This window comes from Puma concolor, chromosome A3 (assembly GCF_028749965.1).
Source record: "Puma concolor isolate L17-30 chromosome A3, mPumCon1.1.hap2, whole genome shotgun sequence".
Lineage (NCBI taxonomy): Eukaryota > Metazoa > Chordata > Mammalia > Carnivora > Felidae > Puma > Puma concolor.
This window is the reverse complement of record NC_141669.1, coordinates 135,961,940-135,986,036: the sequence shown is the minus strand read 5'-3', so window position 1 is coordinate 135,986,036 and position 24,097 is coordinate 135,961,940. Positions and strand designations below refer to the sequence as shown.

Sequence of the window (24,097 nt, the reverse complement as noted above, 5' to 3'; positions counted from 1 at the left end):
CTGTGCTAATGGTTAAAAAAAAAAAAGTCCAATGAAAACAAAGAAGACGAATTGGAGGAAGACGTCCCCCGACCCCAGATCTGCTGGCGAAGTCCATCCTTCCTCAAGGTCGGGGCTGAGACCGTCCAGCCCATTGCAGGGGCGCCCGCCATACAGGCCCTGAGCACTGCCCACCTCCCGGTCCCCAGGGTTGGGCACAGCTCCAAGAGTCAGCTTCTCTTCCCAAATGATGGTCGGTGCCTTTGAAACTCCCTCTGTGCTGGACACCCTTGGACCCCTCCATAAACCCCGAAACCCCCAATCACCCCTGAGCTGGGGTCTTCCAGAAAGTTTTCTGCCTGCCCTCTTAAGAGAACAAGAGACATCACTGTGACCAGCTGCCCGGAGAGATGTCACCCACTCCCCAGGGCTGGCTTTCTCAAAGTTCTGCAAGTCTCTGGGCGGGTTACCGTCTATTAAAAGGAAATAATAATTTTTAAACACCCCTCCTACCCTCGCCCAATACAAAAGGAGCCTCTGCTCATGACTAAACTCCAGCAATTGAAGGGATACGTAGAAATGTAAAGAAGGAGAAAAATATGGGGGGGGGGGGGGAGGGCGGGGGTGCAGCTACCCCAGGGACCTGGCTCGTGTGAGAGACTTGTGTCCTCTTTCGTATAGCCCTAAGCAACCAACTCCCCAGGCCAGGCCAGTTCCCACGTCTGGAAAATGGGGATAAACATTTCTGCCCGGGGGGAATAGGTATCAGGTTGAGTTAATATTTGGTAAGTTTCTGGCACAAGGTAGGCGCTTCACAAGTGCATGTAAACCAGAGACTTAGGCAGAGGTCTAGGAGAGGGCACACCAAATTGTGGAGAGTTTGGAGACGTGCCAGGGAGAGGGCCTCTGACGTAATATTTTAATATCTTTTTCACCAGGAGAATGTGTTCTTGTAGCACTCGGGTAATTAAAACTTAATGAAATAAAAGTACACCCCCGCACTTCCTCGCCCACCTTTGAACTCCGGAGGCGCCCCCCTACCCCCCAGCCAGCGGCCCCTCGGGCAGCAGACAATGGGAGTGGATTCGCCCCGGGCCCTGCGGGCTGGGACATTACACAAGTCCCCGACACGTATTTACATGACAAGGGCTCCCGGGCGTTTCTCCGGGCTGTCCGGGGCGTGTCTAAGCGAATTCCAGTCTTACCCAGTCGACCTCCTTGGGGTCGGGTTAAAGTGCGCAGGGGGCGCAGGGGGCTAGAGGCCCCGTGAGGCCGCAGACCTGGAGGCGGGGAGTTTCCTGCGAATCAGGTAGGGAGCCATCGGGAGGACTCCCCCCATCTTCTCCAATTCTCCTACCCGGAGTCTCAGGGACCTCTTTGTGGCGGCGGGGGGTGGGGGGCAGGCTTCCCCCCAAACCCGGGTCAAGAACCCCGGGGGCCCAGAACGCAGCCGCAACGGGCGGGGGGGGGGTGGGGTGAGCCCGGGACGGAGTGTGTGCCGGGCGGGTGTTCCAAACTGACCCCAGTAGGGGCGGGGACGCTACGCCCCTCCTCCGCCCCGCCGGTCCCGGGTCTACGCGGGCCGCCTGGCTCTGGCCCTTTAAGAGCCCGCCCCCTTCCCTGTCACCCCGCCCCGCGGCCCGGGGAGGGGGGTGCGGGGGAACCTCGGCGGGGATTGGCGCAGCGCGCGCCCCCTCCCCGGCCCCCGCGCGGTGGGAACCGGCAGCCCCGTCTAGCGCTGACGTCAGACCGTCTGCCTGCCTCCGACCGCGGTCTCGGAGCGAAACCCGATCTCCTTGGACTTGAATGAGGAGGAGGCGGCGGCGGCGGCGGCGGAGGCGCTCGGCTGCGGGAAGCCAGCAGCGGAGGCTCAGCCCAGGCGGCAGCGCGCGCCCCGGCTGCCGGCCCATTTCCCGGACGCCACCCGCGGGCACTGCCGACGCCCCCGGGGCTGCCGAGGGGCGGCCGGGGGGCACAGAGGAGCGCGGCCCCGCGCACTGAGTCCCGCGGCGCCCCGGGAACTTGGCGGCGCCCCGAGCCCGGCGAGCCGGGGTGCGCCTTCCCCGCCGCGCGCCTCCTGCATGCGGGGCCCGAGCGCCGGGCGCCGGCCGGAACCCCCCCCGGCCGCCCCCGTGCCCCCTGCGCCCCGCGCCGCGCCGCCGCGCCGTCCATGCACCGCTTGATGGGGGTCAACAGCACCGCCGCCCTCGCCGCCGGGCAGCCCAATGTCTCCTGCACGTGCAACTGCAAACGCTCTTTGTTCCAGAGCATGGAGATCAGTGAGTGACCCCGCGCCCCCCTCCCTTGGGGCCCCGTCGGGCGCGGACCCCGAGTCCCCGCGCAGCTGCGGGCGGGGGCCCGGGCCGTGCGCGCCCCCTCGGGCCGTGCGCCCTGCGCCCCGGGCGCGCCCTCCTGGCTCGCGGCAGCTGGCGGCCGGCCCGGCTTTGTCCCGCGGCGCGGCGAGCCTGGCACGGCCCCCGCTGCCCGCGCCCCGCCCGCTGGGACTCGGACCCGGGGTCGAGCGGCGCGGAGGGCGGCGGGGCGCCCGGCGCGGGAGGGCTGGGGCGGTCGGATCCGCGAAGTTTCCATTTTATTTCCCTCAGGGGCAGTCTCGATGGAGCAATGAGGCCGGCTCTTTATCAACTTTGGCCGGGGGAAGGGGGGGTGGCGGGCGTGTGAGACACTGTCTGGCCTGCGGGGTGTCTGGGGCCCCGGGTGTGTGTCTGGAGTGTGCGCGGCGCTCACGTCTCGGTCTGTGTGAGTGGGTCTCCTTGCGTCTGTGGAGTGTGCGTGTCTGTGTGTCTGTGTCTGGCGCGTCTCCGTGGCTGTGTGTCTGCGTTGCGGTCTGTCCCGGGAATATGAAGTCTTCCTGTGTCTCCGCCTGCGTCCGGCTCTGGGTGCGTCTTTTGAGTGCGTGCATCTGTCCGGGGGCTCGGGGGACCATTTGTGCCCAGGTGTCTGAATCCAGGGCTCGGCCCTGGTGGGTCCGGCCGAAGGTGGATCTGGAGTGTGTGTCTCATTGTGTGTCTGTGTCCCCGACGCACCTATAAATAGCCTCTGTCTGGACAGCTTGGCTCAGCCTGGCTGGGACCGTGGTTACAAATGAGTCAAAGTTTGGGGCTGTCTGTGTTTGGGACTGCCTTGCCCTGGAAGGAGGACGGAGACGAGGGTGGGGAGGGGGTGTTTGAAGATTGGTACCAGCTCGCCCCACACGTCCAGAAGTTCAGACAAATAAGCCTCAGATTGCCCGTGCGTAGCCCACTCAGGTGGGGGTCGGGCTGGGCGGGGAATGGACCGCCACTCCCTGGGGTCTGCCTTCTAACCGGTACCCCGTCCCCCAGCCCATCCTCTGGGGGGGACCTCTTGCCCCTCCGGGCTTCCCGTGTCTCCGCCCTCGCCTCTCAGCACCCCAGGCAAAGGGAGCACACTGCGCTTCTCAGCAAGGGCCAGCCTCCTTCCAGCTGGGACCTGGAGAGGCAGACACCACTGAGCAGGGCAGTCACCGGGTGACTCATAAGCCAGTTTCCGCAGGCGGCTGCCACAGTTGTGGCCCCTGAGCCTGTACAGTGAGGCACAAGAGGTAAAAATAGCCCGTGACCGGCCCTGCTGGGGCAAGCTGGCCAGTTGTGGTGGTGGGTCCTTCCACCCGTGACTCCCCCACCCTCCCTCCAGTCCAGGAATTGAAAGCCTTGTCCCCCCCCCCACGCCCCCGCAAGGTGCCCCAACCCCCCCCCCCCCAGGTGCCCCAACGCGCCAGGCCAGCGAGGTGCCTGGAGAACCTGCCAGAGCCAGCGTTTGCGGAACTGAGTTGCATTAAACCAGATTGTTTCCCAAAGGCCCTTTGTGAACTCAGGAGGCTAATGAAATGCACGGGGATATTATTAAAATATGTTCGCACATGTTTGGAGAGAGCCTCGCCAGTGCTGAATGGATTGCTGCTTAAGTACCCTCAGTGCCTCATTTCTCCCTCTCTTCTGGAGAGCCGCCTTAGTGGACTCCCCACGGGGGGCTCCACGCTGTTGTGTCTAACTTATCATTATGAGGACTGGGCACAGGCGTTTCGCTCTTGTCCTTTGTGTGGAGGACCTTTGAAAACATCCCTTCTTACTCCTGCCCCTTCTTGGGCTGTTCAGCCCTGATGATATTTTGGCTGACACCGAGGTGGTGTTCAGTCCCATCGCCTTCGACCTGTGCGCTTCCCACGGTGGGGCTTCTGAACGGGACCCTCGAGGGGAGCCCCTGGAACCCTGGCCTGCTCCAGCTGGCCCCAGGATGGGACATGAGTCACCGTGTTCAGTGTGTCTTTTACACACGGCCCCCTACTTACTGGAAGAAAGCCCAGGGCAGGAAAGGAAGTGATCTTTAAAATGCACGTATAGTATAACAGTTTGTTGGAAGTGCTAATCAGATCCCCCCCCCGCAAAGGGTCTTGGGAGGAAGCTTTCAAGGCCTGGAGGTTCTTCATACAAGAAGATGGGGAGGAAAAATTGGAAGGTGGAAGGAAGGCCACATTTCACAGGACAGGAGTTCAAGACGGTTTGCAAGTAGGACGTTAAAGATGCATTTGGAGCTGGGCTGCACAGGGGCGTCCGGTGACTTCTTTGTAGAGGAGAGGAAATTGTTCTTGGTAGCTTCCTCAAGCCCCTCGAGTTTCCTCATCTGAAAAATGAGATCCTGATGGTTGAAGTTTGACATTCCACCATGTTTTAAGATGGGGCCTCTGCCTTCCAAAGCCTGGCTGGAGGCTTCAGGGTCAGCACTGGCTCCCCTCCCCTCTGATAGTGCTGGGTCGCTGCTGTGGGGGTCTGTTGCCCTAGATTTCAGAGCTGGGTGGAGCGTTGGCCAGCTCGGGCTTTATAGATGAGGGAAGGTGGCAGTGAAAAAGCTTTGCCCCGGGCCCCCAAGCCACGCCAGACCCAGACCCCGGAAGCACACACACCGTCTTCGGAACTTGGAACTTGGGCCCCACGGTGGGTCTACCTTGAACTTGGGGGCTGGAAGAAATCAGCAGCATCCCCGTTGCACCTGGGAGGGTGGGAACCGGGCTGTGTCTGGGGAAGCCAGGTCTCTGGGATGGTCTCGACTTTCATAAGATACTGCCACCATACTCCGGGGCCCCCCATCCACCCTGAGAGTCAGGAGGTGAGGGATGCTTTCTGATGGGAATGCACTCTTCCCAAGACACCCCACAGAAGAATACGCTATTCTTTAAAAAAAAAAAAAAAAAAAAAGCCAGGGGTCTTGGGGTTAAAAACAGCCAGCTCAGGTGACAGCCCCCAGAGCCGACAGTAGGGAGTTGGCTGGGCGACTTTTCAGGAAAGGATTCCTCGCTGCACGTGTGTTTCTTGACATTCTTGTTGGCCTCTTTACAGGCCTGTGTCTCGTAGAAATTAGCCCCTGCCTTTCTCTTCCAGCTTCTGCTGCGGCTTTTGGGGGGCAGACGGATGCCTGGACAGACTGACTTGTGCCATGCAGCTGTTGGTGCCTGGACAGCGTGTCTGGAGGGCCCTGCCCCGGACCCACCCTGGACCCCTGCCAGTCACTACGGTGGCAGCTTTGTTCCCTAACACCGCCAACGTCACTGAGCCTCTGGTTCCTCTTCTGCAGCCAGTTCCAAACAGATATCCCCCAGACTGGAGACTTGGAGAGAGTCGCTGGCCAGGAGAAAGCCACCGGCCACCTGGTGTAGTGACGTCTCAGATCCAGGGTATCTCACTCCGGGCACTAGGACTGCCTTGGGGTGGCGGAGGGGGAGGGTGCGTTGTGTGCTGGGTATCGAGCAGCACCCTTGGCCTCTGCCCACTAGATGCCCATTGGAGTAGGATTGTGCCCCCCCCCCCCGCGTCAAGTTGTAACACCCCAACAAGTCTCCAGGCTTCACCAGATGTCCCCTGGGGTGGCGGGGCAGGGGGGCACATTGCCCTAGCTGAGTGCCTGCCATCTTAATCAATTGTTAGTTTCTCCGAGGGGCTTGGGGGGGGGGGGAGGGTGGGAGGGTAGACGTGAGTCACTTGCCAGAAACTGAACCTCGGTCTCGTTGGGCGAGCTGCCCCTGGGGAGGCCGATGGTCTTGCTCGGAGTTGGCACCCGCCAGTGATTCCCTTGGCCTTTACTGAGCGCCTGTTGTGTGCCGCGCACTTGGGATGGGGGCTCTGCTGGAGTTCCCGGTTTTCGTCTCGGGTTTGCGTTCTTTAGGAGGAGAGACTCTAGCATCGTGCGAGCTTGGATTTCCGGACTCGGTTCCGCCTGTGGCCGACTTTGTGCCGGCTACCCCGCGGGCCCCCTCAGCAGGGACTTTTACCCCACGTGTTTTCTGACCGTCCCGGGTTTAGGCTGAGGTGCACAGGGGTTGAGCTGAGACGGGATGTCAGGGCAGACGGTTGGCCGCGGCTCCCCGGAGCTCTGGGGCAAGCCAGCCATGCCAGCCAGTGTGACCCCAGGTCAGGGGCGGGCTTCGTGTCCGTGAAGGCACAGAGTAAGTCATTGCTCCGGGATGCATGCACGCAGACCCGCACGCACGTGTCCGTGCATATCCGGTGCACCCACGGCCTTGGGCGTGCACACACACGTGCGCACACAGGCCCAGCCGCGACCACTCTCCGCCTTCCTCGCCGGCCTCTCTCCGGGTTGGGAATGGTTTCCCCTTCTGGGCACGTAAGGAAAACAAGGGCAAGTGTGCTCGCGTGCGTAGCGTGCCCTCTGAGTTGTGCAAATTTATGCTCTCTGCCTTGGAGAGAGAAGGGGCGTGGATGGGTGTGTGCAGCTGCCCAGGAGAGGAGGCTGTTGGGGAGGATGGGGCGGCGGCAGCTTTTTTAGGACATCAGGGGGTGCTCAGCCTGGACACCTGCTGTCTCCGTGTCCCAGCCCAGGGCCAGGCCGCGGTTTGGTGAGTTGTTAAAATGGAAGAAAGTCTCCTAGAGGAGGCGCCTCGCGGTGGGGTCCGCAGCAGAGGGTCCGCGTGGCCTTTCTCCTCATCGGACTTTGTCATCCAGAGACTGAGCTCACAGGCAACTCGGGGCCTGGGGTCCTGCGCGGAGACAAGGAAGTCTTTCACGGGGAACTTGGGAGGCTCTCCTCCTGCCGGCCGTGGACGCGCCGAGAAGGCCATCAAAGCCGAGGGCCTGTTTTGTGCTTTCTGAAAGGTGTCGTGTGCACACGTGCATGCACGTGTGTGTGCGTGCGCGTGCCAGGGCACGCTTAGGGGCACGTGTGGGGGCCCCGTGGGCCGGCATGCCCGCTCCTCTCGGTGCCTGGCAGCAGTGAGGATGGCCCCATGCTGTGCCCGGGGCTTCCTGAGGCTGGTGAAGCGCCTGGCGGGCTGGGAAACCCAGGTTTCTCCGGTGGGGAGGGGGCTGCAGAGCCCTGGGGGTGTGAGTCCCGCCCAGGGGGCAGCCCCGCCTTTCCGTTTCGGGGAAACGTCTGGAATTTGATGTAAAACGCCTGACAGTTCTTTTTTTCTCTCACCTCGAGGGCCCCACCGAGCCTGCTCACAGGCCCGATCTCCCCCCGGGGTGCAGTGGGGCAGAGGGTGCGACGGGGGCCAGAGGGACGGGCCTCACTCAGCGCTGCTCCAGAACCGACTGGCCGTGCCTTGGCCCGTCTGGAACGCAGGAAGAACAACAGGTCCTGCGTGCTGGGGCGTTGTGACGCCTGCGAGGTTACCGTCGGGGAGTGGGGTCCGGTGTCTGCACAGCTCGCTGTTCATGCGGGTTGGCGGTAACTGAGGGGGGTCAGTCTTCAGCTACCCACTCTGCCCTGTCCCCTGGCGGTCACTGCCTGATGAGGAGTCCTTCTCCCTCCTGGGGGCTGGGGTGCTGGCAGTCGCTGGGATGTTGGAGTCAACGGGCGCGGGGGGGGGGGGGGGGGGGGCGTGACCCTGAAGGTGGAGGTGCTTGAATGTGTCACTTTGCTTGTCCTTGCCAGGCCCACCGCAGAGCTGGCTGGGAACCCCCCAGCAGACCTGCGCCCCCAGAAGGAAGCCCCCCACCGTCTCCTAGGGACCCCCGTGGGTTCCTGAGATCTAACGGCAGCTTCGGAAGGGGGAGGGGCTGCGTGGGGCCGTGAGGTCAACAGCACCGTGACATCCAGATGCCCCACCAGGTCCAGTGCAGAAGACGACCCCGGAAACTAGGGATGGCTTGGGGTTCCTCTTTTCCTTTTTGAAAATTAACTGCAGTTTTTAACAAGTGAGGGTAGACAGGCCGTGAGCCATCAAAATAGGAGCCTGATTTCTCCCCCCGCCCCCCCGCGCGGCAGGTGGGGTGGGGTGGGGACACGTCTTCTGCTTGACTTCTCCCAGCAAGTACACGTGACCTGTGTCTTCACCGCTGCCCTGCCCCCTCCCAGGTGAGCGGCGCCCCTCCGTGAAGTCGTGACAGCCAGTCTCCCTTTCCCTTCGGGTGACACCGCAGACGTCTCTGGGTCTCGTCAGGGCCTTGTCAGGTGCCGGTGGAAATGTCTGTCACCAAGCGGAGAAGAGTCCCAGAAGGACTTGCTATCGAGAGCGGGGCCTTCAGTGCCCCCGGGACGGGCCCGGGAAGGGGTGGGGCGTCCCCAGGCTTTGCGAGAGAGCCACAGAACGGCCGTACCTTCTGTCTCCAGGGTGACCATTGGCTTTTTGCTTGCACTCCGTCTCTTAGTTGTATGTGGGGCACTTCTCATGTGCCGGGTGCTAGTGACACATGTTTCTCCGTCTTAGAAACAGCTCCGTGAGCGAGCCATTGCTGTCCCCACTTTTGCAGCTTCGAAAATGGGTTCAGAGAGGGTAAGACACTTGCCACAGGTCCCAGAGCCAGGAACTGATGCTCTGGTGATTCAGACCTGAGCGCCTTGATCCTGACTTCCCCCCCCCCCCCCCGCCCCCCTCGACACCACGCCGACTCCCTGAGCCCCAGCGTCGCCTTTGCAAGGGTCGACACGGCAGCGGTGGCTTAGATGTTTTCGCAGGACCGCAAGCCCACGTGGGACCGTTCACGAGGCAGGAACGCTAACAAATCTCGGGTGCCCCGTCGGGTCTGTTCTCCCCCTCTGGAGGCACATGGGCTGTCGTCCGCCATCCAGGTGTGTCCCTTATCAGGCTGCCCGAGGGGCTGGCGTCTCTGTTTGCGTCCCCAGTACAGCCCGTCCGATGTTGGGGCAGGAGACAGGAGATCGCTGAGGGGCCCAGGGCTGTTCCTGGAGGGACCCTCTCTGTTAACCCTTCCCCGAATTCCAGCCTGCTGGGTAGGTTATGAAAATGCAGGCCCGTTTTGCCCAGTGTATCTCCCGAGCCTGTAGAAACCCCGTATGTGTATGAGGGAGGGGAGTGAGAATGGGAAGGGCGGGTGGGCGGACTGGAAGCTGAGTCCCAACTGGACAGGACGCAGTCAAGATAAAGATTCTGAAAACCATCGAGGCGAGCGCACCGTCGGTCCTGAGCCTCGACGGGCATCTCCGCAAGATGCAGGGAACAGTAGCACCTACTTCATAGGTTGGTAAGACGGTTGCTGAGTGTGAAAGGCACCGGCTCGGTGTTATTTGGAATATTATTTGGAATGCGCTGTTTGGGGCAGGAACTGTGCCTTGGCCTCCTGGCTCCCATCGCTCTGTCAAGGTCAAAGTCACACCGAGGGGCAGGTGCAGGGATCCATTGCACACCTGCTTCCCCTGCTTCTGCCCCAGTTGTCCCGGGAGGTCCCGGGAGGTCGCCCCCGGGCTTAGAGTATCAGAAGGACAAAAATCCCTGGGGATTTGTGAAATGGGGCGGGGACGCCCGCCCCCTGCCCCAGGAGAAGTCCCCTGCTTCAGACCTGGAGCGTTTGGGGGCCGCTCTCCCACCTGCCGTCACCCCCCAGCGAGGCTTGCGTTCGCTCTGATGCCAGGTGCCAGCTTGACGAAAAGAGTTGGGTGCTTCCTGTGCCACCTGTGGAGGTATCGGGGGTCGTGGGATCTTCCTGGTGTTCCAGCAAATTCTAACACGTGTTTGTTTTCCGTTGGGTCACTTGGCTGAGAGTCGGCTTCTTGGGAGAAGCCTCGGGAAACGTCGAGTCTGAGTTTCTTTCTTCGCCTTCCGATGGATCGTAACTAAAGTCAGCGAGCGTTGTGTCAGGGGGTTTGGGAAATAGCTCTACTTGCAGAAAAGAGTTTTAATGACTTGGGATCTGGATGCCGGATAACGTTTGCTTCTGGCCTCTAGGAGCCGGCTCTCAAAGTTCCGCTGTCCACTAGCCACGCCTGCCAGAGCTCCGTGGCACACGGCGTCGGGCTCCCCCAGGCTGGACGGACGCGGCAATAACCTCGAACGGTCGGTCGTGCGGGCCTTGTAAGTTGGGAGAAGTTGTCCCAAGTCTTCTGTCCCTCGAGTGCACTTCGGTGGTGCTGGGGGCGGGGCAGCCTTGCCGACCCCGGTGAGGACCGATACAGCTTTTGCAGGCTCTTGGCCCGGAGTAGATGCTCGATACGCGGTGAAACAGATGGCGAATGAACGGATTTATGGGGTTCCTCACGTGCCCCTGTGACTGCTGGGCGCGTGCGGTGATGTCTTCTGAACTGCTGACATATGATGGGGTCTGTCTGGAGCAGCTCCCAGCCTTTACTGTCACCAGTGGGGAGTCATCGATTCCTGGCATGCAGGTCACATCCGCATGTGGGAGAGTCTCTGTTGGTCCTGAGGTCTCCAGGAGATGATGTTTCCATCCCTGGGCTTGGGGGAGGCGGTAAAAGTGACATATCCAGCCGTGGATTTGTTTGAGTGCCTGTGGTTAAGGACACAGAAGTGTGGGGGCGCCTGGGGGGCTCAGTCGGTGGAGCGTCCGACTTCGGCTCAGGTCATGATCTCGCGGTTCGTGAGTTCGAGCCCCGCGTCGGGCTCTGTGCTGACAGCTCGTGGCCTGGAGCCTGCTTCCGATTCTGGGTCTCCCTCTCTCTCTGCCCCTCCCCCACTCACACTCTGTCTTTCTCTGCCTCTCAAAAGTAAAGAAACGTGATATAAAAAAAAGAATACAGAAATGTGTGCTTTACTACATAAAAACACGTATTTTTACATATGTAAAAGAGACATATTTTATGATATAAAATATGCAGAATGTTTTCTGGCTGGGAGAGTTTTTTGAGGTCCCTTGACTGGATGCCACAGTGGTGGCCCTGCCTCCCACGGGTCTGCTGAGGACTGAGCCCGAGCCTTCCCCCGGCTTTGCCCCAGGCTCCACCAGGCAGGTGAAGTCAGGGTTCCCCGGCTCCGCCTTCAGAAGCAAGAGAAGCAGGGAGCTGAGAGAAGGGTTCCGGTGCATTTGGGGGAAAGCAAACTGCCCTTGCCCCCAGGTCGTTTTGCCCACAAGGGTCTGACAGCCCTGATGGGGGATGCTTGAATACTTTCCAGAAGCTGTCCGGGAAGCCTGGCTGACAAGGTTGAACCTGAGCCCTGTGTGTGTCGGTGTGGGTGTCGGGGGAGGGGGGTAATCCGTCCTTTTTTAGGGAGGCCCAGGACTTGCACGGGACCCCCGCGCACGCTATTCCTTCATTATACCCTCCATTTGATAGTAGCTAAAATAGCTTCGCGCTGAACTGTCTGCGGTTGACGTCGGTGTAGAGATCGTGTGAGCGTTTGGTTCCTGTCGACGCCGTGTTGCAGGATCCTGGCCGCAGAAGAGAGAATCTCTGTTACGCGTGAAGAACAAAAAATAAAAGTTAAAACCAGGATCTTGACTGAGGCTGTGGCTGTACGTGCTTGCTTCCTGTACCTCGCTTACGCGGCTGCGCGTGTTAAGGATTTCGTTAAGGTCTTAAATAACCCGCCAGAAGCAAGTGGAAAGTGAGGTCCCTGGGAGCCCCCCGCCCCGTTTTACAAATTCCCGGGTCGATAGGCTGCCGTACGGGACCCGGTCATGGCCCTCGTTGCCTTGCTAAAAACAATTTAGTCGGTAATAATTCTGTAAACCTATGGATCAACTTTGCGCAAACACCCTGAGTAATTTCTTTGTTCTCTTTCTACTTTCTAATTGGTGTCTGTAAAAGCCAGAGGTTTGGTCTTGCGGAAGGCGTGATTCATTTATTGGTGTCTGTGCCGCCCCGTTATCATTCAGTCATTTCAGAATGCCGTCGCGGGGAGCCTGGAGTGATTCATACCAGGCTGAGCTTGGCAGCCGTCGGGGTCACGGCCATCGCAGGAAACGATTTTTCCTAATCTATTTATGGGAGGGGAGAAAGAGGTGGGTGTATTGAGACGATGGAGAGGGGTGTCGGTTACATCGGCGAACGGAACCGATTAAGTAACACCAACAGGCCCTTTGCTGCTGGTGATCGTTAACGCTGGAGCACAGCTAAGTGTGTTTGTATCTCAGGTGTATCTCGCCCGTGTTTACGGAGCCCTGTTCCCCAGTGGGCCGACACGCGGGGACTCCCCCATCGGTGTCCTGGAGCAGAGCGTCCTTTTAAAGGCACCAATACAGAGAATGTTGCCATTAAAAAAAAAAGAAAAAAAAATCCATCGACTGGGTCCACCCATGGAACAGTTTATACATGTCTAGGCTTAAGGGTCAGAGGCCAGTCCCCACCCTCCCGTCCTTTCTCGAACAATGGCGATTGTTAGATGTTTGCAGTTGTGAAGTCTTTCGTGACTCTGCAAAGTTTGGGGACTTGGGCGTGAAGCTGCTGTTTTGCCTCATTTTATTACTTCACTTTTGGCCCTAAATAAAATTGTCACTACCCTCCCATCTAGAGGCTAATTAGAGTTGCTTGCTGCGTGGCCCAGAGGTGTAATTATGAGCCCAGCTTCCAGTTGTCCATGTAAATCCAGGCCCTGCCTGCAGGTGCATCATCCTGTAGTTGAGGAATATTCCTCCCCGCTTCTCTGGCGACGCTCCGTCTGCGTAACTCACTCTGCTGGATCCTGCCCTCTGCATCACCGAATGAGGAGGGCCTGTCTCTCCGGTTTGGGAATCCCCAGCTCCTGTGACCCTTGAGCTGTGGGAGAACCCAGCCCATGTTCACTGAGCGGCTTTGTGACTTCAGGGTGTGGACAGGGATGAGTGCATGGTGGCCGGTCCCGCACTGCCCTTTCCTGCCTGTGACGTTGCTAACCCATAGCCGCCTCTGCTCCTGCTGGGTTCCGACTTTCCCCCAGGGTGGTCCCCTGTCCACTCCAGTCAGGGCTCAGAGAGGGCTTGACCATGACGTAGATGATTCTGTGGAAGGAAGCTGGGAGTTGTCTGTGCAGAGAGGTGGGGCGGGGGAAGGGACAAGGGCTACAGGGCTCCCTCCCAAGTGCAAGACAAGTCCCGGGCAGCCCCTGCTGTGAGCTCCAGGAATGTGCCCCCCACCCCCCGCCACCCCCGCCATCGCCCTTGGGTTGCTGCAGCCCCTGCCTTCTGTTCTCAGGCTTGGGTCCGTCTCCAGGCTCGTGCTTGGCGAGACCCCATCCCTGTTACTGCTTAGCTCCCCGACAGCACTCCATTTGTCTCTCTTTAAAATCGGGGTCACGAGCCCGCATGTCACAGAAGTGCCTCCACTTTGCCTCGACAGCCTCTTTCCCCTTGGACATCATAGCATTCCTTTACACTCTAGCGAGAATGAGCTCTGGACCCTTTCCCCAGAATAGACTCAAGCGAGGAGGGCTGGGGCTTGGGAAGAAGAACCAGAAAGAGGAGAGGCTGGGAGGCAAGGGCAGTGCTTAGGGAGTGGGCACTTGGTGCCAGCAACTTTGTTCATCTGATCGTTTTCTGAGTGTCCGCAGTGACGTTGTGGCTGCTCCTCGTGCCCTGCCTTACCGTCCTTCTGTCAGCCCTGGTTTGCCCCTGAGGAGGCGGAGCTAGGTCGTGTGCTACAGGTGGGAGATGGCTAGGAGCAGAACAGGATTTGAACTTGGGCAGTGGGGCTCCGATCATCATCCCCTTTGCCCACCATCCCCTAAATGTCAGAACCACCTGTCACCCACCGCAAGGGTGTGTCCTCTCTGTCTTTGCCCTCAGGATTCTCCCGCCACCTTGTTCAGGCCTCTCCTCCACGTCGCTTCCTGGGGGGGGGGGGGGGGGGGGTCACCTGGCCGCCGTCCCTGGGACTCAGGCCCAAGAGAGCAGGAATTTGTTCAGCGCTGAGCCGCAGCTGAAGGGAGAGAGGGTCACCGTGACCTGTGGGTGCTGGGGAGGGCCGGGGGCTCCTGAGACGGCGTGGAGTGAGCCTAGAGAACATCACGTTTGGAACGCCCCTCCTGCGGCCACCTGGGGGCTGGCGAACCTGACCCTCAGGTGCACCCCAGGCCGGGCAGCCGGGATGCAGAACCCTCTGGCTGGTTCCAGGGTGTGGCCGCGGGGAAGCTGAGCCCAGCCAGGAGGAGGAGGAAACCAGGGCCGGTTTTCGGCCCAAAGCCCTTCTGCTAATTGGAGGCGTGCTTCTGTTACTGTTGTCCTCGCAAGGACGCCCCCCACCGACGGGAACTCCGTGCGCCAGGACGGCGCTGCCTCTCGCGTGGGTCCCGCCTGGGGTCAGCAGCAGGACGCAGGGTGTTCTTGACGCCTGGCACAGAGCAGACCCGGTGGTTGTGTTCTGGACCAGGTGCTTGGACCAGCTGAGGGACCCCTGAGGCCTCCACTCAGCCTCGGGGGCAGGGGCGTCGCCTGGGGTTGGGTGGGCACTCGGCGTCCTGGCTTCTTGTTCTGCTCCCCACGGCTGGCCCCATGCCACGAGCCCTGAGCCTGGGCTCGGAGGGACCTGCCCGCAACCTTCGCCTTCTGGGCTCTCAGGGACCCGTGGGAGGCCTTCTCCTCCACCAGAGGTGGCACCCGCCTTTTTGAAAAGGTTTCTGGGGGCGCTTGGGGGTCTCGGTCAGTTGAGCATCCGACCTCGGCTCGGGTCATGATCTTGCGGTTCAGGAGTTTGAGCCCCGCCCTCCCCGTCGGGCTCTGTGCTGACAGCTCGGAGCCTGGAGCCTGCTTCGGATTCTGTGTCTCCCTCTCTCTCTCTCTGCCCCTCCCCTCTCCTCTCTCAAAAATAAATAAACATTAAAAAATTTTAAAAAAAGAAAAGAAAAGGTTTCTTGGCACAGGGGCTAGCGGTGGAGAAGACAGGCAGAGAGAGACAGGGCACTGGCGGGCCCCCGGTTTTGAAGGCAGAATGTTCTTTCTGAACAGGTTTCTTGTCCCTGACCTGCCCGATGAGCCCGTGCTCGGCTCTCTCCCCTACAGTCTCCTCGTCCGTGTTCTTCTCTGTAAAGTGGGCGTGATCAAACCTACGCAAGAAAGAAGACCCCATCCGACCTCGTGCACTCACTGTCCCTTCTCTTCCCTTAAGTTGCTCAACTTCCTCTGGAACCTCTGTTTTCCCCGCTGTGACATGTGTATTGAGGCATAATTTACAGACACAAAGTGCACAGCCACGGCGTACACTGTGATGGGTTGTGGCAAATGTGTGCATGGGACGCCTGTCCAGATTGAGACGCGGCTCCTTCCGTCTCTGGACAAGTGCCCCTTGCCCCTTTCCGGCCTGTGCCCCACCCCCTCCCCCAGGCAGTCGCTGTGGGTCAGTCTGTCCTCGTGGAGAGTTTTGCATAAATGAAGTCCCCCCCCCCCCGTGTACATGTGTTCACTGTCTTTGTTCCGCTTTGCTCACTCCGTCTCCCGACTTTGGGGTCCGTTGCGTAGCGTGGGTCGGTAGTGATGTCTTTTTATTTGCGAGTAGTGTTCCCTGTGTGGAGGAATCTTAGAGTTGCGGTGTGGACTGGGGCAAGGGGACTGGAAATGGGCCAAGCCGGACCCAGAGGAATCCTTGTTCACTGGTGGAGTGCCAGCCGCCTCCAGGGGGAAAAGCTTTTGTAACCTGAATCTGGGCCCCATAAATAATGGGTCCATGAGACCCGGACGTCCGTCCAGCCCCAGCCGGGGTGGGGTGGGGGCACTCGGGGTCGCAGCCGAGTCCTTGGAGACTCCGCAGGCCACACCTCTGCCCCAGCCTGGCACGGTCCCGCCAGCCACCGATGCCAGCCCGCCTCACCTGGCCTGCATTCCTCTGTGGGGAGTGAGGATGTGGGTGACCCCAGACAGGTATGAATCATGTCTGGGGGAGGCGGTTACTCAGGCCGGAGCACCGAGGCCGCGTTCCTGCCGGCTGACAGATGGCTTGGGCCTCAGAATGCTGCTGTGGGTCCCCGGGCAGAGCATGCCTCCCTGGGGAGTGTGGGGCTCGCACGCTGGGGTCCCCCTGGCCAGCCTTCTCTGCAGAGGGGACAGAACCCGCAGAGTGGCCTCAGATTCAGGGGCCGGTTCAGAACAGGGGTTGCATCGCGGTCGTGGGTCCCCACTTGGTCTGTAAAATGAGGGTGTTCGTGTTCTCGCTTCCTTGGGCTGTGAGCGACAGTGGGGTTCGCTGCTGGCCGTCGCCGAATGCCTGCCGTGTGCCAGGCGCTGGGCCACGGGGAGCCCCAGGGGAGCCCCAGTGGCAGCCGTTGTTACTAGACCTGTTTTTCAGACGGGACGGGCTGACTGAGGTGTAGAGGAGAAGTCACTTGCCCCAGGGCACGCTCGTCCAGGGTTAATTGGCCGAGCTGCCCCTGGATCCCGCTGAAGCCACCTGTGTCACAACTGTCCTGCCTCGTGAGTTTGGAGAACTCGACAGGCTCACGGCAAACCGGTAGCCTGTGCGAAAATTTCCGAAGGCATGGGGATGGGCATTTCAGATTTCGTAGTTAAGTACTTGGGCCAATGCGTGTTAAATGTGTTAGGAAAAATGGAGCAAGCACATCACTGACTTCATGAGTGTTGTTGAGGACCAGGCTAGGTAGTGAGTTGAATATTTAAGAACTTGAATTTTATTTTATTTTTTTAGAAAGTTTATTTTATTTTGAGAGGGAGAGAGAGAGGAGGAGAGGGAGGGAGAGAACCCCAAGCAGGCCCTGCACTGTCAGCGCAGAGCCCGCTTCGAATCCTTTGTCCTCCTCTCTCTGCCCCTCCCCCACTGCGTTTCTCCCTCTCTCTATTTCTTAACATAAATAAACTTAAAAAAAAAATTTAAATTTTTTTTTTTTTAATTTTTTTTTTTCAACGTTTATTTATTTTTGGGACAGAGAGAGACAGAGCATGAACGGGGGAGGGGCAGAGAGAGAGGGAGACACAGAATCGGAAACAGGCTCCAGGCTCTGAGCCATCAGCCCAGAGCCCGACGCGGGGCTCGAACTCACGGACCGTGAGATCGTGACCTGGCTGAAGTCGGACGCTTAACCGACTGCGCCACCCAGGCGCCCCAAAAAATTTAAATTTTAAAATTAAAACGTTTAGGAATTTTACTTCCTTGAACTGGTATCTGGAAATGGCAGAAATCTGGAAGCCTGGTTGAGAGTCCTGTTCTAAGAGGTTCCTGCTGAGGGACTCCTCGGGGGTCCTGAATAGCTGACTCCCGGGGCCTACCTCGCTCTTTGGTCTTCTGAGGTCACCCAGCCGTTCGAAGGTCACGGGGTTACGCCGCCCCCAACCCCGAACAGAGGGGGCCCAAAGGGCAAGTTCACAGGCAGAGAGTTAGGGGTGGAGGGGGTGGGGTCAGACACGGAGCAGCGTCAGGCAGGTGATGGGACTCCTGCCTTGTTCTCGGGATGGTGCTAGTGCCGGGGAAGCCAAGCCGGTGCCCATTTGGACTCTCGGGGCGCCCCACAAAGTGTGTGGGGGGGGGGTGCCTGTCATCCGGATCCGTGTGTGTGTTTTAACCAAGATCTCTTAAGTTCTTTTTTTGTAATGGAAAAAAACCCTCCCTAACTGAATCGCCCTCCGGTGCCTGAAACGGTTCCATGCTTTGCGGGGTGGATCTGTGATTTATCACCTAGCCCTCCTAACGCATGTTTTTGGCTCTGGGGAGCGGGAGACGCGTTGGGAGACCAGCGAAGCAAGGGGCCCAGGTGTGTCCAGCTGGGGGGCCCCGCAGGGGTGCGTGGGCTCCTGCCAGCACCTCTGCTGACGCTGTCCACACCGCGTCACCCCCCCATCACCTGGTCACTGCTGGGAAAGCCCCCGTGACGGAGGCCTTGGGGGACGTTCTCTGGCTTGGGGTCTGGCAGAGACCAGTGGTGGAGGGAGCTGCTCGAAGACCCCCCCCCCCCCGCCCCGCCCCAGGGAACCAGACTTGAGCCTCCTCAGAGGCCTGAGTCCCTCGAGGGACCCGCCGCCGGCGGCCGCTCTGGCTGGGGTGAGGCAGGCTCCCGCCGCAGAGACCTTCGCGAGGAAGGAAGAGGCCAGATGGCTACTCCCTCGGCCCACTGGCCTTACGGGTAGGGCCGAGAAGGGCACGTGGGTGCTCGCCTCCTTGCCCTCTCCCTGCTCATCTGCTCATCCCGGGCCCGGCCTCCTACCTGACTACCTGTCTAGGAATTTTTATGGGCAACCCACAGAGGCATTGCAGCTCGGCTGGAATGCGTCAGGTCCTGGCCGCACCGGTGGGAATGCAGGGGCGGGGGCCTGCCTGGGCTTTGTGCTGTCTCTCTGTGCCCTGATTTTTGCCTGGTTAGTTCTGGCCAGATTTGGGGTTGACCGCTTTCCCGGAGACCTTGACCCACAGCAGGGACCGAATCAGCCGGGAAAACGGTCCTGACAGCTCCTGGGCACCCCCACTGTGTCCCTGGGCACCCCCACTGTGTGCCCAGCACTCTTCTGGTGGTTTGGAACCCTACCGGCCTCCAGAGATTCCCTGTCGATAGACCCATTGCAGGGATGTGCACACTGAGGTTTAGAGGGCGCCGGCCTTAGGTCGTACGGCGGGTGGGTAGCAAAGCCAGACTCTAGACCTAGTGGTCTGGCTCTCATGCCCACGAATATAGCTGAGTGTGGGCTGTGGGGTCCACCAAAGGAGAAGAGTCGTGGCCCCTCAGGGCTCTGACCTTGCCCGTCAGCTTTCAGTCACTGGGAAGGGCTCCTAGAGCTCTGCCTTTCGTCTCCACCCTGAAGAGTGTCCAGGCGAGGCCGGGAGCTCCGGGTGGACTCCGACTTCCACGGGCCACCTTGCCAGTGGGTGCCAGGCCAGCAGCCCCAGCCGGCACGGGAGAGGCCGTTCTGCCTCTTCTGCATCTGGCCCCCAAGGAGTTCGCCCTGGAGCCAGAGTGGCCATTGGTGTGCCCATCCCCCGCTGGCTGCCAGGCGGGGATGATACAGCTTCCTCGGAAGGAACGAGGGTCTGAGCAGAGGAGGGGTCTTCCGGAGGAGGACCAGGTCCAGAGACACCTCGCACTGGGGATGGCGAGGTTGGGGCCTCTCCCCTTCTCTCCTGGCCACCCGTGGTTTCCTGCTTCTGGCCCTGATGGCCCCATTACCTACCCCTGCACCCCCATGATTTCCCGGGTACGTCCGGATGCCTGCAGCCTGTCGAGGTCCTTGAGAAGGCCAGACCCCGTGTGTCTGGAGTGAACGGACACGGAGGACCCAGCCCCAAGAAGGGGGAGGCAGTGGGGCCCCCGCTGTGGAGCCAGACGGCCCCCATCACTAGGGGAGCGTCCCTGGGGTTGCTTCCCGACTCGGAGCCTCTGTTTCTTCATCTGTAAAATGGGGATCCTAAGAGTCACTTCATAGGATCACAGCGGGGATCAAATGAGACAATATGTGCTTAGCTCAGTGCTCAGTGCCTTGTAAATGCTCCAGAAATGGCAGCGTGTTCTGTCATTAAGTCCTGGCAACTCCTTCACCCTTGCCACGACCTGCCTGGAGAGAGACCCTTTGTGACTCAGCCACGAGTCACAGCCCCTCCCCCTTCAGAGCCTGCCTTGGGGACCCCAGCCCAGCCCCTCTGTGGGTGTGCTAAGGAAGAAGAGCTGGGAAAGGAGGGTCCCCTTGCCCCACTCCAGAGGCTGGGCGGGGTGCATCACCTGCGATTTCGTGTTCATTTAGCAACCTTTCGGATGGGTCACTTCCCTCAACATTTTGCTCCTTCATCCATGAACTCATTCAACACATTTGTTGAGTACCTACCGTGGGTTGGGCTGAACGTCCTAGAAGTATACAGCCATGAAAAAGGCAAACTCAAGTATGGCCGACAGAAACTGAACAAGAAAACCACTCAATGTATGGCACAGCTTGTGGGAAGTCCTACAGGACGACTCGAGAGAGGCACAGGCGGGCTGGGTACGACGGGACCGTCTTTCTCTCTTGGTCCTGCTTTCCCATCAACCTTGTAAGTTGAGGGGAACCCGGATCCCGTGGTGTGGAACCCGGATCCCGTGGTGTGGACGCATCCTAATTCACCAGGTGCCACGGTTCACTTCGATATGGAACTTTCTGAAAAGGAGAGGCTTCCCAGCTTTCCTGCCGGGGTGCTGATCGAGAAAGTTGGGGAGTGAGCCGGGGACCTGCATTTCCGCAATTTTCTAGGAGGAGATGCAGATTCAGGAACCCGGGTCCTGGATCCTAATCCGCCTTGGGCAGCAGTGACGGAGGCGGGCATCCGTGAGACTTTGGTTCCCTGAGTGCTTCCTGGGACGGATTCCGGGCAGGGGATCCCGGGGCTCACCTGTGGGCCTGCTTTTCTGGCTTCTGCTGTTTCCAAGGAGGATCCCCGAGGACGCCCAGGGCAGCGCGCAGCACCCGTGCAGGGGAGAATGTGCAAATGGCTCGGTGCTTCTGAAGGAAAAAGGCAGCTTGTGCTCATTGTTTAACAAAATTTCAAAGGATTTGATAAATGACAAAGACACAAGTCCAAATGGCTGTCATCCCATCACGTGAAGGTGGGTTTAATTTGCGGAAAGTACCCTGCCGGCCGAGCTCCAGGCCTTTGCGAGGAAGGCTGATCAGAGAGCTGCTGGCAAAAGCTGGGGTTGATGCGCCCACATCCCCCGCCCCCAGCACTTTTGGGAAGGGGAAGCACATGTCCCCTTCAGGCTGTCTGCTCTGTCACAGCTGCCCGGCATCTATTCCTTGGGACGGGGAGGCCCCGTGGGGACCTCCTGCCCATCCTCTGACAGGGCTCTCTGCCCCTCAGAGTCTCGAGCTCCTTGTCTGTCAAATGGGCTGATGCCAACCGTTTCTGTCTCAGAACCAAGGTGAGAAGGACACAAGTGTTGGGCGAGGCTCTGCCAGTGCCCGGCACATAGTAAGTGACCCGTAAACCTCAGCTGCTGTGGATGCACAGCCTCACTCCCCCGGGCCGCGTGTCACTGCTCTGTAGTGCTGTTTGTGTCTGTGTAATACCTCGAGCTCCCAAGCCAGACTTTCGTCCACAACAAAGGCTCGTGCTGGTAAGATAAGTCTGCAAAACCACAGATGGGATTCAAGCCTTTTTTTTCTTTTTTTTTTTTTTTTTTACAGACGAGGGTCCCTGAGTGAGACCCAGAGAGGGTGCATAGGGGCCTGGGGCCACACAGCCAGCAGCCATGGCCAGGTATCCAGGAGTGTGTCCCCTCCCCCGGGCTTGGAACAAGGCCTTCCAGACTCAGGAAGACCCTCGAGTCCCTGCGGGGGGTGTCTCTGTCCTTGTCACGTCCGCCCAGGCTACACGTGGAGTTTTCTAAACTGGTCATCCTGATAAATGGCTTCTATGTATGCTTGCTGCCTGGATCCAGGGCCTCCCGTGGATTTGTTCCTTTAGTGATGGGCCGAGGGATTCCCCACTTTTCGTTTGGAGACCGCGCGTCCAGCCTTGGCAGTGACCCAGCCCGGATTCCCGGCGCGGAGCCCTGGCCACATCTGTTTTCCAGGAGGGACAGGCAGTGCGTGGGACCGGAGAGGCAGGCCCGGCTAGAGCCACCCTCGCTTCGCCCCCGCGCCCCGACCTTTCCGCCTGGGAGGCCAGGCCTCCGTCCCGGTCGTACAATGCCCCCTTCTCACGTTCAGACTGGAGGTCTAGACGCTCATGCTCGCTTTTGTTCTGCGGGGGTCAGGGGTTGGGGAGGGGCCTCAGAGAGTGGGATTCGGGCCCAGGCAGGAAGAAACCTTCCCCGAATGAGGAAGGGGGGTGGGAGTGGGCGCAGGGACAACAGTTTCAAAGGAGGCAGCCCGTGGTCCCCGCCTGCCCGTCGAGTGAGCAGTCCTACCAGCAAAGCATTCCCCGATTTGTGATGGAGGCAGCTCCTGACAAACGCACTGTGAAACCCAATCAGGCTGACGCCCCCTCAGGGCTGCTTAGCTGACATCGTCTAAATAAAACCCCACAGCCTGTGCCGGTAGGTCTGGGCCGGGCTGCCAGCGGGAACCCCAGGGCCAGAGGCAGCGCTCAGCCAGGCCCGAGCCCAGGAAACTGCGAAGAGTTGTAGCCAGGCCACGTCTCCCGGCCTCCGCCCACTTAGGGGCCGTCTGGGTGCTTCGTAAAGGGCAGGCAGACAGAAACTTCCCTGTGATGTGAACCTCCCAGCCATCCTGTCTGTGGCCACTGGTGGCAGAAAGCTCGGGGCCACGCTGGGAGCTGGCGCTGGCCCAGGAGGGACACACAGCCTCTGGTTTGATACTCTGCTTCCGGACCCAGTCTTGACTGGCAAGGCCTGTCACCTCTGAGAGCCTCATCTGTAAAATGGGGTTATGAGGGGGCACAGTAATTGCTCACAGGGCGAACCGGGGTGGGGATTTCGTGAGCGGATCCGCGTTCCCTGCGCCGTGCAGAGTGGGTGCCCTCGCCCCTGATGCCGACTGTGACATTGATCGCTCTTGGGGTGGGGAGGGAACACGCAGGTGCCCCTTCCGGATCCGGAGCAAGTGGGGAGCACGGCGGAGGCCCCTGAGGGCAGGCTGATGGCGGGGGCAGCCACAGACGGGGCTTGTCTTGCCCAGCACTTGCTGCTGTGTGAGGTGGCCCATCGCTTGCCTCTTCGAATGGCTTGTTCCCACGAGGAGGCCTCTCCCAGCTCTGCGCTGCTGGGGACAAGCCCCCAGAATTGGGGTGGCCCGTGGCACCGATCGCCCACGCAAGCCACCGCACCTGTTGGCCCAGCCTCGGGGAAGGGAGAGGAAGGAGAGCTGTTTCCAGTCTCTCGGGAGCCGTTTGTAAGCTCTTGCGGGGTTGAGAGGAGGCTGGGAAAAGCAGAACGGGGTCGGGAAGGGCAGGCAGGGAGGGGGCCCCGGTGGGAGCAAAGGTGCCCAGAGGGGCTGGACGCTTTTGTGGCGATTTGCCCCGATCCTGCCCTGTAGGCCTTTTCTCATTCCCTTTCAGGCCTAGGACTCTCCACGGCTGTGTCTGGGGACGAGTTGGCAAAAACATTCCCTGTGCCGGCTTGGCCGACTTCCGGGGTGGCTGGGGAGAGGGAGCCCCGGGCGAGTGGGGTCGCTGATTCCGTCCGCCCTGGTTACCAGGTGAGAGTGACAGCAGGTGTGTGTTGGGGGCAGGGACTCACACGTGCAGGGAGGAACTGGGATCTTTCTAGTGCTGACTGGGTCACTTCGCCCCTGGCTGGGGGTCCCGATGGTAAATGGCATGCAGCTCGGCTGGCCTCTCAAGGTCCAGCTCGGGGACTGTGAGGACCTCCGTTTCCCACCGCTTCGTCCGAACCCCCTTGACCAATGAGGACGCTGTTCTAACTCCTGGGGTCCCGTCCCCCCACAGCGGAGACGTCTTCCCGAATCTCCACCCCGCGTGTCCGGGTGAAACCAGAGGTTCCGTCCACAGACAGCCGTGCCCCGCAGACAGGAGTGGAGATGAGCAGCCTTTTAAGAGCCGTTATTAAAATGAGTGTGCGGAGACCAAAAACCAAAAAGGGGGGACATGTAGCCTGTAATCCCCCCCCCCTTTATTTGAGTAGTTTTCAGTCACTATAACCCCCTGGAGAGGCATCAGGATTTATGGCACCTGCACAGTGACTCCTAGTGGACTGGTGTAGACGGCTTTTCTCTGGTGTAGACAGCTTTTCTCAGTAGGGATCCTCATCCTGTAGGGTTTTGTTTGCACCGTTTGCCGTGTGTCCAGGCCTGGGCTCAGCTTGGAGCATGTGAGCGAGGTGGCCCCCCACATCGCTGCCCCCCGGGGGCAGAGGCCAGCAGGGCCTGCCCTCGTGCTGGGTTGAGGGCGGGCGGGAGGGAGGGCAGGCGAGTCTCGGAAGTAGAGGCTACCTCTGGCAGGGACAGGCACGTGGAGGAAGTGGCCGCTTGGCCAGCACCCCAGCAGAGAAGGCAGCGAAGGCTGGTGGAGAGAATCACCACGTTGGGCTCCTGGTGCCCCCCGGGCCTTGCTCCAGAAGCTGGCGGTCCTGAACGGAAGGGAC

At 60.1% G+C, this 24,097-nt stretch overlaps 1 protein-coding gene across 2 annotated transcripts in view; it reads left to right on the top strand.

The window, feature by feature from the left end:
• Positions 1-1,714: 1,714 nt before the first annotated feature.
• PMEPA1 (prostate transmembrane protein, androgen induced 1) overlaps positions 1,715-24,097 on the top strand; it is a 54,115-nt gene continuing 31,732 nt past the window's right edge. For both annotated transcript variants that reach the window (XM_086702562.1, XM_086702561.1), the window contains exon 1: positions 1,715-2,258. In XM_086702562.1, the coding sequence (XP_086558688.1) occupies positions 2,150-2,258 (109 nt within the window). In that variant the 5' untranslated portion in view covers positions 1,715-2,149. The remainder of the gene's footprint in view (positions 2,259-24,097) is intronic.